Source organism: Petromyzon marinus, chromosome 46 (genome assembly GCF_048934315.1).
Source record: "Petromyzon marinus isolate PM22_M1 ecotype Great Lakes invasive population chromosome 46, UKy_Petmar_22M1.pri1.0, whole genome shotgun sequence".
NCBI classification, from domain to species: Eukaryota; Metazoa; Chordata; class Hyperoartia; order Petromyzontiformes; family Petromyzontidae; genus Petromyzon; species Petromyzon marinus.
The window spans coordinates 12,461,642-12,476,563 of NC_133712.1; the positions used below are offsets into that span (position 1 = coordinate 12,461,642).

General features: G+C 52.9%; 1 protein-coding gene and 1 long non-coding RNA gene across 3 annotated transcripts in view; both read right to left on the reverse strand.

Annotated features, from left to right (window-relative positions):
* Positions 1-14,922, reverse strand: part of LOC142930995 (uncharacterized) — a 230,162-nt gene that overhangs the window by 128,635 nt on the left and 86,605 nt on the right. The window lies entirely within an intron of this gene.
* LOC116952274 (uncharacterized protein C3orf18 homolog) lies at positions 612-14,126 on the reverse strand. 2 transcript variants are annotated; one of them, XM_076074181.1, is made up of 6 exons: positions 13,858-14,126; positions 9,443-9,540; positions 7,755-8,019; positions 6,338-6,363; positions 5,677-5,794; positions 612-3,295 (listed from the first exon to the last, which is right to left on the reverse strand). In XM_076074181.1, the coding sequence occupies exons 3-6, from the start codon at positions 7,923-7,925 to the stop codon at positions 3,170-3,172; spliced, it is 441 nt and encodes a 146-aa protein (XP_075930296.1). In that variant the 5' UTR covers positions 7,926-8,019; positions 9,443-9,540; positions 13,858-14,126; the 3' UTR covers positions 612-3,169. The 2 variants fall into 2 exon arrangements, with proteins under 2 accessions (XP_075930296.1, XP_032827364.2); XM_032971473.2 differs by lacking the exon at positions 612-3,295 and adding an exon at positions 3,549-5,506 and having other exon boundaries at positions 13,858-14,116.

A 14,922-nucleotide genomic window follows, 5' to 3' on the forward strand; every position in this document is an offset into this window, starting at 1 on the left:
ACGGCTACTGTTCCCCACAAACTTCGCTCGTTAATGCCTCCACCCATGTTGAGGAATCGGTCACCCAGACGCCATTTCGTGTCATCCACCACGCCGGCGTTCAACCGGGCACTGCGGGTCGCAACCCGTGAACTCGCCGACTCGCCGACTCGCCGACCACAACGCAGTTCACCGCAACGCACTCGTTCAACTGCTCACCAAACCACTCGGCACACTGCGGTGTCGGAGCAACGCACTCGCGCACCCACTCAATCACCCGCTCTCCACTAAATCCACCCACTCGCCACACTGCAGGTCACCCCCACGTCTCTCTCCGCTTCTTCTCTCACACTGCTCCACGTTGCAATTCCCCTCCTCTAACCCATCATCATCAACATCAACAACATCGTCTTCCATCCAAAGCTCTCACATTAACCTTGCTCAATTCAAGAAACTCTCATCGATCACAACTTTGACGGCACTGTGGTTTTTTTTTTATGGCCACGTGACGTTTCGGTTGACTTCAGACCTGTGCTCACCAATTAAAACATTAAAACCTCGGCACACGCTTACCAACACCACAGAAGCAGACCACCCTTACCAACACCACAGAAGCAGACCACCCCATCCTCCTCGTGTGCGACTTCTCCGCCGTCTTTATTTCTCTCTCTCTCTCCGTTGACGGTGAACCACTTAGAAACAACGGTGACGTGGACGACGCGCGCTCTAAAAGACACTTCCACGCAAATCGGGACCAAACCAAAAAACAAACACACACACACACAAGTGAGGCGAAACAGGCCGCGACAACCCCCGCCCGGGGCTGTCCTACAGGCAATACAAGAACGCCCCCGTTTTTTTTTTCCACTGCCAAATCCGAGCCGAGCCACCGCGGGGCCCCGGGCGGTAACAGGTGGTGCGTTTTTCCCACTGCGACTATTCGCCGAGGCGAGCCGCAACCAAGGCGTGACGATCCGCTGCTGCTAAAAGCCTCGCACGGAGACGTCTGCATCTGCCTCGGGTTGGGGGGGAGAGGGGATGGGGCCAAGCAGGGCCAGGGAGTGGAGCTAACGACGAGCTCACTGCGTGTGACGTCATCGCCACGTTTCCGACTTTTTATTTTGTTCGTTTTCACTCTCATCTCCGTTTTTTTTATTCTTCAGACGCTCGGTACATTACTCCTTCCACGTTGCACCTAACTCAACGACTCTTGCGTATGGAGGCAACGTTGTTCAGGAGCTAAATGCCAATGTCTGCTCGTCCACGACGAGAGGGCTCCGGGAGAGAGTTCGTGTCGTTTTGTCGCTCGGTTGTGCGGTGGAAAAGAAACCACAACGCGGCGCATCGCGGGCCAACGCCTGGCACTGCCCGGCACGGCTCCGGTGCAGCTCGGTAGTTCAGTGGAAAGCAGGGGCGGAGCCACAGGGGGGGCTGGGAGGGGGGCTTAGCCCCCCCTGAAATTTTGGAAAGTCGGTAATCGGGATAACCGGATATCTGGCTGCTGCAAAATGCTGCAGGCTGCCACCTTGTGTGCTGCCCTGCAGGCTGCTTGAACCTATCGAACTTATTAGCCACATCAGCGGCTCCGACCTATTAATAAACTCCGCGTTCAAATCCAATAAAATTTGTTTTATACATTTGTGGTGCCCATTGGAAAACATAAACACACTGAGATATCTCAGAATATTGAAGTCAGCCCCCCCAAAGTCAAAAATCCTGGCTCGGCCCTTGGTGGAAAGAATAAAAAAAATCGACACGATTCAGGCGGAAACACAAAGCGTGACTGCGACCTACCCCCTAACCCCAGAAGAACTTCGTTTTGCTAATTTGTTGAACGCCCCGGGGAAAAACGAGTGAACATTTCAACCGCATGCACCCGCTGGTCGTATCCCTCCCCCCCACCTCCCGTGAAATATCCGACCAAGGCCTATGAGAGTTGACAATCCACCGCCCCGGGCCATGCGCTTATGGGAGGGGAGGGGTCGCCCCCCCCCCCCCCATGCTTCGACACCACATTATCACGATATAATACTTCCGGTTTAGTTTGAAGGCATCGGGGGGTGGGGGGCCCACATTGTGAGTTGCCCACCAGGACCTGCACCCCCCCCCCCACCCGCACCTGTATGGACCGCCCTGCTCATGCTACTGCTGGGCAAGAGGGTCTCTCCAAGGCTCCGCTTCTGCAGTGGGAGAGAAAGAAAAAAAAAACCTGGTGCCAGCCGAGCCGTGCCAGGCTGGCCCCGCGCGGGCTCGGGTTGTGCCAGCGGTTGAACCGCGGCACTGTTCAGGAGGAGCCTCTGAACTCGGGAGAAAACCCATCCCCGGCCGTGCGTGCGATGGCAAAGGGGAATAGCGCCCACAAGGCCCGGCGCGGGACGGGGTCCTGGCGGGACGGGGTCCACAAGGGACGGGGTCCTGGAGGGGCGGGGTCCTCACAGGACGGGGTCCACGAGGGACGGGGTCCTGGAGGGACAGGGTCCACAAGGGACAGGGTCCTCACGGGACAGGGTCCTCACGGGACGGGGTCCACGAGGGACGGGGTCCACGAGGGACGGGGTCCACGAGGGACGGGGTCCACGAGGGACGGGGTCCACGAGGGACGGGGTCCTGGAGGGACAGGGTCCTGGAGGGACAGGGTCCTCACGGGACAGGGTCCTCACGGGACGGGGTCCACGAGGGACGGGGTCCTCGAGGGACGGGGTCCTCGAGGGACGGGGTCCTCGAGGGACGGGGTCCTCACGGGACGGTGTCCACGAGGGACGGGGTCCTGGAGGGACGGGGTCCTCAAGGGACGGGGTCCTGGAGGGACGGGGTCCTCGAGGGACGGGGTCCTCGAGGGACGGGGTCCTGGAGGGACGGGGTCCACGAGGGACGGGGTCCTCGAGGGACGGGGTCCTCGAGGGACGGGGTCCTCGAGGGACGGGGTCCGCGCGGTCCCCGCTTTGCCGCTCCTTCCGCCAGTGCAAAGAGACCGCTCAAGTAGAAAACAAAACCATAAATAACACCGACACTCAAATGGTAGAGGGACACCTGTCCCGGAAAAGCAACAAGTTCTAAATCCTTGCCCATAAATAGCATAAAAACAGACATCATATACAGAAGGTTAAGGGGCAGCCCCGCAAGTGCTTGTTTGCGCCCCCGCTCACCGGCCGGTGGGAAGGGCTGGAGGCCTGCGACAGCGAGCGGACTCTCAGGAGGCGTTACTTGTCGCCAACACTGCCGCGCTGGACGGACGACGTGGGAGGATGTGGCGGTACCCACCCTTTACCCCACCGCCGCACGCGACCGACGGCCGAATCCGGTGAGCCCATCTCAGCTGTTGAGTGGACAGAGGCGGCGGTGGCCGTGGGGGAGCGGGGGGTGGGGGGTTGAAGAAACTCGCCCCCGCCCCCCCCTCCCCCCCATTGTTTCAACTGCCGAGCCGGGAGATGGAATCGAACCGGCGGACCTCTGGATCGCAAGTCGAGTAACGCACTGCTAACGGTGACACCACCGATGCAGCAGCAGCAGCAGCAACCCTAGTACATAAATAAAGTAAAAACTAAAACACAAAAGCCGAAAATTTAAGACAGGCCAACATTGCTTGTACATTTGCATATAAATACCGCACACAGACGCACGCGCTTCGTGTAAATGCCCTGAAAAAGCAGTGTCTGGACCACAGCTGCACGTATCGCTCCGGCGCCACCGCACGCACCAAACGTCAAGACGCAACGACCGCCCCCCCCACCCCCCCCCACCTCCGCTGTACGGAGCGGCCGCGTTTCAAACTCAACTCCGTTTCTCCAGCCCTCCTCTGGTAACCGCACGTCGCACGGCGCACGTCGCTCGTCCGACCGCCACGCGGAAGGCCCCCGGGCCCAGTTCCCCGCACGAGCCCCGCCCCCCACACCTCCGTGCGGTAGCACTCGAGCGCACGGTGACGAGACCGGTTCGTCTTTAGCGGATGTTCGCACACCCGAGCGTTTCCTGTCGACGCGAAGGGAATTTCCATCGGGGAGTTTCAGTGGCCTTGCTGTGGAAGACGACGCCAAGGTACGACTTCTGAGGTCGCCACAGAAGACCTCTCGGCCCACGCTAGGGGCGCTACGCGCCTATCACGTGCCCTGCGAAGAGCGTTCAATTAAACCAAAACTGACATTTTTCATTCTCAGAACAGGAAGGTGTTGGTTTTTTTTTTGGGGGGCGTCAAATAAAATAAAATCCAAACTTACAATGATCTTCTACAGACCATGGCACTGTCTACGGAAACTTACTTCAAAGTTAAAAGGATTCGTTTGTGTGCAGACATTGGTGACTGGGCTGAGACCATCAACTCAATGCAATTGAGAACCCGATTGATTACGTCTCGGTCTATGCGAGTCTATGGGTCTCTGTGCGAGTCTATGGGTCTCACACAAGAGACCCATAGAGTTGGTGGTCTGAATGACTCGCATCGAGTCTATGGGTCTCAATGCGAGTAATTCAGACCACCAACTCTATAAGGGCCTTACCCGAGAGAAAACCAGCCAAGTCGATGCAACGGCTGCCCAAACAAATGTGCACACTTGAACCAAAATGATTATTTGCAGAATCCATGAGCATGCATGGCTTTTTTTTCCCCCCTCGACTTGTTTAATTTTACGTAAATTTAAAGTTTGCATCGCTCCACCGTCAGCTGGAGCCGATATTTTGGTGCAGCAGCCGGCTTCGCAACCTGGTTGCACAGACATCCGCACGTAAGCAATGCAGCCGCGCGCAGCCAAGTTGCAGGCAATTGAATTGCTCACGTGTGCAACGGCTTGAGAGCACGATAGCCGCGCGGATTGGCTGCAGTTACGTTGTGCAGTTTTCTTGAAAATGTTCTGTTTTGTTTTTATCACGGTTGTTTCGCACAAAACCCCAGAGACCCGACACGCCGTACGGCCAGCGAAAGACGGCACTCTCTCACAAGTGGAATGGGTAAGATGTGCGGTAAGACGAGCTGATGCGAGATGCAACAATAACATTCCACTCCAATGTGCTTACGCGGAGCAGTGCATTGTGGGAGGAAGTTTTAACACCAATCTCTCTGGGACAGGCAGGTAGGGGGAGTGGGTGGCAGCCGCTCGGGCGCTTAGGCCTTACCCACAAGGCTTTGCATGTGTGACCTTTTTCTTGCCAGAGTGACGACTCAGAGGGGAAGGGAGGGGGAGGCGATCAGCAGGAGGAGACCAGGAGAATTATGGGTAATTGGCATCGCCCCATCGGTGTTTCAAAGGTCGACCATCAACCTTCGTCGCTGAGCGTTTGTTCCACTCTCCTCCCTCTCCGCGCTCACAGTTGCAACTCCGCCGACCACCCAGACTCCGCACCACTCGCCCTGCAACCCTTAACCCTTGACCCTTGAACCCGGCGTGGGGGGCCAGAGGAGTGGGGGGGCACAGAGGCAAGGGGCGGGGGGGGGGCGTTGTGGGGGGTGACGTTAAGCGTTCATGGCGGCTGTGGCAACGTCGGTGAACACCAGGCGGCTCGGCCTCTGCACGGTGCTCTGTGTCGCGCCGGGACCCTGCAAGTGCACAGATAAAGACAAAGATCCCCCGTGTAGTACAGCCAGACTGCTTGGCCAAGTGTTATTGCTGTGCTGCCTGTCGTGCTGCTGCGCAGGATGCGCCGCAGCCGTCCGGTGGCGGTGCCGTGGTGCCGGTAGCACGGAGCCGCCGCCGGCAGCACCCTCACCTTGCCGGCGAGGGGACCGTCTCCGCTGGGGTCCAGCAGCTCCTGCTCCAGCTCGTCCTGGTCCTCGCTCGGGTCAAAGTTGTACATGGGCATCAGCTGGTGACGCAACTTCTCCAGCCTGCGGGGGGGGCATGGGGGTGGGGGCGGGGTGGTTATTGAGGGGGGGGGGGCGAGAGGGGCACAGTTGTGGGGGGAGTGTTAGGGTGCCGCTCCCAGTTAGGGGTAAAATGAGGTGAAGCCGTGTTTGTGTGTGTATGCGCATGTCTGTGTATGCATAAATATTGTAGGGAGCGGTGACGCAGTGGTTAGCGCACCGCATATCGAACCTGGATACCCGGATACCTGGGATCAATTCCCGCTCACGGACAACACCGCTGACGATTATCTGAACCGGTCCTGGGCCTCCCGCAGGTCGACTCGGCCTCAAATGAGTACCTGGTGCGGTGTGTGAACATCGCTACTAGGGAGACAAAGGCGCTCAGGCGTGGTGCTGGCCACCCACCGCCTCGTGTGCCATTCCGGCCTTCATAGGTTATAAGCTATACGGAGGGATCTTTGCCTTTGTTACAGAGACCAGCATTTTGAATTACCTTGTTTGTAACTTTATATCTGAAGCGTCGTAAACGTGGAGAATATGGTGATTATTATCAAAGTCACTCACCGCTTCCTTTTGCGGATGTACATCGCCTGGGGACAGCGGTGAACGTTGAGACCAAGAGAGACCGAGGGACAGAGGCGGAGAGAGAAATTAATGCATTGCTCAGGCTCACCACCATCAGCACGTGCGCGAGCGTCTGTACATCGGTGTAAGCGTATGCATGTATGTACGCTGAACTTCTTTCACACCGTACGTAGCCAACCGTGCTGATCGGAGGTGCGTAGCGTGGCGCTCTACGCCAGCGCTCCCCAAACTTTTTGGTACAAGGGACCGATTTCGTGGAAGACAATTCTTTCACGGGCCGGGGGGGGGGAGGGGGTTCATCAATGGGTCTTTCCCCCTTTTCAAAGAAGTGCTACGCAGTGCGGGAAAGAGGCGTGGACAAGAGTGGTGAATAATAAAACAATGGGGGTGGGCCACGTGCGGACTCACCGCTCTCACCTCCTGCTGCTGTGCGGCCCGGTCCCTAACAGCGGGGGTTGGGGACCCCTGCTCTACGCTACAAAACCAGGAAATCCGAAGCCAATTCCCGCTCACGTGGAACACCGGTGACCAATATGTGAACCGATCCTGTGCACTTCTGCTCGGCCAACTCAGCCTTGAATGAGTACCATCAGGTTGATGATATTTCCCTCCACAACAGAGCAGGTGGAGGGAGTGCTGCCCCCCCCCCCCCACCCTCTCCAGTGTAGACCCAGAGGTCACTTGAAGGGGCCTCTCAAGAGGTAGCGCTGCGATTATTATCGCTTCCAAGGGTCATTCTCCGACAACAACGAAGTGGTGACTGTGACATTTCCCAATGGATTCTTCGTCCCAGGGACGCGACCAGGCACAATCGGGGATAAAAATGTTTTAAAAAACCCACGTCCGATTCACGAGCTACCCAGTTGCCTCCCACCAAAGGTCGCCACGGTGGCTATGAGATGTGAACTACCTCGCCCGGTATGCAGGAGGTCGTGGGTTCGATCCCGACCCTGATGCCTGCTGCTGTATATTTGGAGTTTGTGTCTCTTTCTCCCCGTGGACGTGTGGATTTGTCTCCGGGTCCTCCGCTTTTTCCCTCCACATTTAGAATCAACGTGCTTTTGGCTGCTATAAATATCCACGTAATAAGCCACTTAGCTGAGCTATTATTTGTGGCCAGGTCGCATCTGAAAAAGCTCAGTGGGATTTTACCTGGTAAGATAAAAAAAAATGGTTTTATTGGTTTTATTTTGCATATTTTTTAAAGTGATTTTTTGCCTTTCCTATACTTTGCACCCCTATCGTGTTTTGTTTATTGTTTGTTGTTGTAACCGTTCTGACCCCGTGCCCCGACTGGACATCTGTCAAAAAGAGCTTCACAGCTCATCCGGATTCCTCCTGCAGTAGTAATAAATATTCCGAAAATTCAGATTCTTCAACGAGGGGCCCCGGTTACCATGATGATGGCGACCCCAATGATGGCGACGAGACCGAACGGGAGGAGGATGAATCCGAGGGTGGAGGAAGATGAGGAAGAGGGGGCGATGGTGCCACCCCCGTCGCCGCCCCCCCGCGTGCCGGGGGCAGGGGTCAAGACTGCCACCCCGGTCATGTTCCACGGCGCCATCTGCGTCGCCGTGGCGCCCGGGGCCTCGAGCCTGCCGCTCGCCTGGGCCGCTGAGGCGTTACCGTCGCGCGCCACCGCCGGGCCTCCCGCCTCCCTGCGCCGCGTCGCAAACAACGAGAGGAAACTTTTTTTTTTTAAAGCAATCGCCGAAGACCGGGCGGTGATTTATCCCGGGTTCTCAAGCGCACCCCGGTCACCGTTGGCTTTCATTCAAACCAGAACTGTTGTGTGTGTGTACGTTGAACTTCTTTCGCACCGTACGTAGCCAACCGTGCTAATCGGAGGTGCGGGGGGGGGAAGGACAACAAACTAAACACAAAAAAGCAATTCTAAAGAAATGAGTTTTCAACCTCGATTTAAAAGTGCGTAGCTCCAGTGGCTTCCTAATATCTGAAGGAAGAGCGTTCCAGACGGCCGCAGAAGCGCATCCGAAAGCGCGTGATGCTGCGACCGTCTTTGTTTGATGGTGAGCCAATAGCTGCTCCGAGAACCTCCTAATGTGTAAACATAAGAGGCTGGGATGTGACGATTCATTGATTCAAATAGATTTCCACGGGAGGGGAGCAGTCATTGGTAGCCGGGTTGAAACGTTCGCCGAGTGGGCAGTCAAAGATAGATTTTTTTAAATCTCAGATCTGAAACGTGAGTCAAATTAAGCGCAAAGATAAATAAAATGTGATGGTGTTTTTTGTTCTTGCATTGATGGGTGACCAAGCTGAGATTATATCAACTACATTTGAGAACTTGGTTTAATCACAACTCAGTTTGGGTATATGCGAGTATGTGGCTCTCTGTGCGAGTCGGTGGGTCACCGTGTAAATATGCGGGTCTCCATGCGAGTCTGTTGAGCTCTGTGCGAGTCTGTGGGTCTCTGTGCGAGTCTGTGGGTCTCTGTGCGAGTCTGTGGGCCTCTGTGCGAGTCTGTTGAGCTCTGTGCGAGTCGATGGGTCACTGTGCAAATCTGCGGGTCACCATGCAAATCTGTGGATCTCCGTGTGAGTCTGTGGGTCTCTGTAAGCATTGGTGGGTCTCCGTGCGTGTCTGTGGATTTCTGTACGAGTCTGTGGGTCTCTGTGCACGTCAGTGGGTCTTTGTGCGAGTCTGCGGGTCTCCGTGCAAGTCTGTGGGTCTCTGTGCGCATCGGTGGGTCTCCGTGCGTGTCTGTGGATTTCTGTACGAGTCTGTGGGTGTCTGTGCACGTCAGTGGGTCTTTGTGCGAGTCTGTGGGCCTTTGTGCGAGTCTGTGGGTGTCTGTGCGAGCCTGTGGGTCTCTATGGGAGGCCGAGGCAGGTCCTTGACGCGCTGGTTTTTATCTCAAGGTTTTGGATGACCCTTTCCTCAATTTCGTGACGAATCTTTACGCAAAAGCAATGCGAGTTTATACCAAAGTTCTATTCAAATTTAAACATCATGCCCTCGCTATCACGGATGACCACGGGTACAGAGCTTAAGGCAAAAATGCTCTCAACCCGACTTGGAAAGCAATAATAACCGCATCTCATCGCACAAAGCCTCACCTTCCTCACCGCGCTGCGTTGGGTTTCGATGGCCCAGACGTCCGATCGCTTCTGCGTCATCTACAGCGAGGCCAACGCAAGTTGACGGTAGGCAGCAACTGAAAAACATTCGTAATCATCATCAGGCACGAAGGGCCAAGTGGTCAGCAACAAACCGCACTTTTGAAGGTGTAATAGATAAGGATGATGTTATTTTCTTGAACTGAGCAAGGTGTTTATTTTAAGAGCTTGGGAATACGGACAATGGGAGCGAGCAGTGCGAGGGAAGAAGCAGAGAGAAAAGTGTGGTGACCTGCCGTGTGGCCAGTGTACGAGCGAGTGGTGGCGGAGTGTGTGAATGGGAGTGGGAAGCGGTAGTGTAGCGGTTAGCACGCTGCGCAACAAACCCGGCAACCTGAGTTCGATTCAGCTCACGGCCAAGACCAGCGATGATTTTCTGAACCAGTCCTGGGCCTCCCCTAAGTCGAATCGGCCTCAAATGAGTACCTAGTGCGGTGTGTGAACATCGCCACTGGGGAGACAAAGGCGGCCGGGCGTGGTGCTGCTGGCCACCCACCCCCTCGTGTGCCGTGCTGGCCTTCATAGGTGCTCGCTAACAGCACTTGCCACAAAAGTATATTCAGTCTATATAGGGGATCTTTATCTTTGAGTGTGTGAATTTTTTGGGATGAGTGAGTGGACGGGTTGAGTGGGTGAGTGAGTGGGTGAGTGAGTGGACGAGTTGAGTGGGTGAGTGAGTGGGTGGATGAGTGAGTGGGTGAGTGAGTGGACGAGTTGAGTGGGTGAGTGAGTGAGTGAGTGGGTGAGTGGGTGAGTGAGTGGGTGAGTGAATGGACGAGTTGAGTGGGTGAGTGAGTGAGTGGGTTAGTGAGTGGGTGGGTGAGTGGGTGAGTGAGTGGACGAGTTGAGTGGGTGAGTGGGTGAGTGGACGAGTCAAATGGGTGAGTGGGTGAGTGAGTGGGTGAGTGAGTGGGTGACTGAGTGGGTGAGTGAGTGACTGAGTGGGTGAGTGGGTGACTGAGTGGGTGAGTGAGTGGGTGAGTGGACGAGTTGAGTGGGTGAGTGTGTTCCTGTGACCTGCAGTGTGGTGGGTGAAACACCACAGTGTGGGTGAGACACCACAGTGTGGGTGAGACACAACAGTCCGTCTGGTACACAAAGTCCTCAACATGCGAGAAGTGAAGCTCGTGCGACGAGTAACCATGGCAGAAGCACACAAAGACCCAGTGATTAGGTGGCCAGGTGATGCGGGGAGTCAAATCATTGCAGGGTCAGCAACGTTTAGGATTACGAGTACCAATTGTGGAATCGCCGGCACCGGCCGTGCTTTAAACTGGGAACGCGAGTCGAGAGAGTTGATGGCCTCAGTCCAGTCATCAACGATTGCCATAGAGACCCATTAGCCTAACACGGAAACCCATTGACTCACGCACACATCCGATGACTGTCATGAGCTTCCATTGATCAAAGGCGACCTCTATTCACTGCAATGCAAACGCGCGTGGTTAAAGTGAACTCCGTTGCATTCTCATTGAACTCTTTCGATTCAAGTCAACTGCGTTCACTGCCAAAGTTGTATTTGCTGAAGTCGCCTTCACCGGCTACCACATTTGTGCAAACTCCGTTCACTTCAACACGGGGTATAACGAAGAGCGGCTGACTATCATGGAAATCTACCGGATAAAATCCAAGTCTATTCAATAGAGGTCACCATAACCAGCCATTATGGGACCTTTCTTGCCAGTACCAAAATATGAGAACAGGTCCCTGCAGGGTGGGCTGGTAGGAACATTGGTCAAGTCTCTGCGCTGTCTATTGCTGAGTTTACACCCAACAGCACGAGATTTCACTTCGTTAAAGTATTGAAAGGGGACGGACGGACACATTAATCTATTGCAGGCTGGTACACTCAGTTTACACCTTCGTTCCTACCAGTAATAGGTTTTAACCCTTTCTGGCGATGAAACAGTTAAGATGTTAAGATGTAAAAACACCAAACAAAAACCTTTTACAAGGAATCCTGTCTGCATTAACCACGCGTACTTGCGGTGAACATGCAAAGAAAAAAACAGGTCCCTGCAGGGTGGGCTGGTAGGACAAGTCTCTGCGCTGTCTATTGCTGATTTTACACCCCAACAGCACGAGATTTCACTTCGTTAAAGTATTGAAAGGGGACGGACGGACGGACACATTAATCTATTGCAGGCTGGTACACTCAGTTTACAACTTCGTTCCTACCAGTAACATGCTCTGATAATGTGTGTACTGTCTTTGAAACTGATTGGTCCACACCAGAAAGCATGTCTTATTTGTATTCTTGGTTCTTTCGGTAGAGTCACCACGTAGAAGGGAAACAATAAAATAATAAAAATATTTTTAAAAACTATAAAAAAATCTCACGACGTTTCAACTGCAACACAAGCAATCATCATCAGGTGTGAAAACCACAGCAAGAACATTTGAAAAAAGTGGCGGTTTTTTTTTGCATGTGATTGTGTACATTGCGTGTGATTGTGTACACTGCGTGTGATTGTGTACACTGCGTGTGATTGTGTACACGGCGTGTTGTGTAAATTGCGTGTGATTGTGTAAATTGCGTGTGATTGTGTACACTGCGTGTGATTGTGTACACTGCGTGTGATTGTGTACACTGCGTGTGATTGCGTACACGGCGTGTGATTGTGTACACGGCGTGTGATTGTGTACATGGCGTGTTGTGTAAATTGCGTGATTGTGTACACTGCGTGTTATTGTGTACACTGCGTGTGATTGTGTACATTGCGCGATATTGTGTACATTGCGTGTGATTGTGTACACTGCGTGTTATTGTGTACATGGCGTGTGATTGTGCACACTGCGTGTTATTGTGTACATGGCGTGTGATTGTGTACATTGCGTGTGATTGTGTACATTGCATGTGATTGTGTACATTGCATGTGATTGTGTACATTGCGTGTGATTGCGTACATGGCGTGTGATTGTGTACATTGCGTGTTATTGTGTACACTGCGTGTGATTGTGTACACTGCGTGTTATTGTGTACATTGCGTGTTGTGTACATTGCGTGTGATTGTGTACATTGCGTGTGATTGTGTACATTGCATGTGATTGTGTACCTTGCGTGTGGTTGTGTACTTGCATTTTATTGTGTACATTGCGTGTGATTGTGTACACTGCGTGTGATTGTGTACACTGCGTGTGTTTGTGTACATGGCGTGTGATTGTGTACATGTCGTGTGATTGTGTACATCGCGTGTGATTGTGTACATTGCGTGTGATTGTGTACTTGTTATTGTGTACACTGCGTGTTATTGTGTACATGTCGTGTGATTGTGTACTTATGCATTCCCATGTGCGCACTGTAACAAATCGTTCGCGCTGCGCACGGCGGCTCCCGTGGCGCGCTGCAATGCAACGAGCCAAGCGCTTTGTAGCTCATCGGATTTCCTCCGTTCCGCGTGCGCACTAACCCGGTCACCACCATCTACCGCACTGTACGCAGCGCGTGTACAGTACGCAGTACAGTGCGCGCACTGTATTAATGTCCCAAACGCACTGTGCTCTACTGTATGCGCGTACAGTGCCGCTGTTACACTGTACGCGTAACGCTTTGCTTTTTTTAATTAAAAAAAAAGCCGCAATCTTTGTACAGTTTCACGTGAAAGCGCGATCCTAAAGCTGTAAACCCATAAACGCGGAGGGTTCTTTAACCACCGCCTCCTATTTCCTCCGCAGGGACATTGAGTTTCAATACGGGCGATAAACAACAAAAAAATATTAAATATTGTTGCGTTCGTCCCTTGTGATTATGGGGACTTTGACTCTGTGTGATGCGCGTGGAGGTTTATAAAGGGTCCACGTGGTGACCGGTAAAGTCTGAATTGGACCGTAATCAGGCAGGGCGCGACTGATTAAGGGGTTGGCACATTATTATAGACAGAGACCCACAGAGATACATAGACATACATAGAGACAGCAAAGGTGGCCACACAAGACGGTTTACTACACCGTATTTCTTGTACAGATACGTTTCGTTTTTAGGTTACATACGGCGTACAGCCGTTTCAATACACGCAACAACAACAACTAAAATATAAAATTGTCTATTTGTTTGTGTTTCTCTCCTCGTGGATGATGGGACTTTGTAGGACGAACGTTGATATTTATAAAGGTGGGGCACGGGGTTAGCGATGAGGTTTGAATTGGTCTGTAGTAAGCTAGGTTGACGGGGATTGGATTCCAATTTTTTTTTCTTTAAAAAAAACGAAAACAGCAGCAGCAGAAGCAGCCGCCATCACGCCGCTTACCAAATCGGCGACTCAACATAACTCTGGATTATTATATCTGACAATAACAATAATGATGACGACCGCTACTGCTGCTACTACTTACACGTCTCACAGAGCTCAACTCACCATCACGGAAGTCAATTGTACACACCAACAATCGTAATTGCGACGATGTTGACGACGATGTTGACGACGGCGACGATGATGATGACCGCTTGCTGACTGTGTTGATTTAAACCTCGGGGCCGATTCAAATTTGAAAAATAAAACAACAAAAAAAACGACTTAAGCACGTCCAGGAAGCGAACCGCACACACAAACGCACCGCACCCCCTTTACATTCCGTAGTGCGCACAGGCGCCCGCGCCGGTTAACGCGCCTCTCCCATTGGCTCCCGGCGTAGCGCGTGACCCGCTTATGCGATGTGCGAATTGCAATGGGACTGGGGCAATGCTCTTGTGTGACAGCCGTTCGTTCGGGTGGTGTGAATTTGAAATTGATTTGTGATTATTATTATTATTAGTATTATTGCTGCTACTACTACTTACGTGTTCGAGCAATGGCACGCATGAAACATATTATCGTTATCAATGTTGTTGCTGTTACATTAATGTGACTCGTAATTTAGTTCATATTAGAGAGGTTTTTTTTGGGTTAGATCGCGTAAATATATAAATGTGTCGTTAAACCCGCCACCACCCGACACAGACAGCTAGTAAGCGTTGTCACGTAAACAACGTGGCCAATTCGTCACTGGTACAGCACACCGGTGTGCTGGAGAGCCAAGCCACAACATTTACAATCTGAGTACGATCGTAATTGAGTTGTTGGGTTAGGCCACATAACGATCTGGCCAAATTTGTGTCGTCAAAAACCTCCGCCACCCGGCAGAGCCAAACAGATTAAATTGTCACGGTGTGTGGTACAAGCATTTAGCGACGCGTCGATTGTGGTTTCATCTCACTCACCAGTGAATTGAAGTGTGATTCTCATAAGGGGCCGTCCATAAATGACGTCACGCGATTTTGGACGATTTTTTACTCCCCCCCTCGTCACACGGCGTCACAAAAAGTCACACCCCCCTCAAATATGACGTCACAAAGCTCTGCCTCCCCCCCCTCCCCAAAAAATTTACATGCTTCAAATCGCTTTAAACTATTGTCATTGTAGTGCGTATTTAATGTGGCGCTG

Bases quoted from the DNA above. Each gene is read 5' to 3' on its own strand.
- LOC116952274 (XM_076074181.1), bottom strand. From the start codon at position 7,925: ATGGCGCCGTGGAACATGACCGGGGTGGCAGTCTTGACCCCTGCCCCC. The intron at 6,364-7,754 runs GTAACCGGGGCC...CGCTGTCCCCAG, and splicing joins TTGGGGTCGCCATCATCATG to GCGATGTACATCCGCAAAAG. The intron at 5,795-6,337 runs GTGAGTGACTTT...CCCCCCCCGCAG, and splicing joins TACATCCGCAAAAGGAAGCG to GCTGGAGAAGTTGCGTCACC.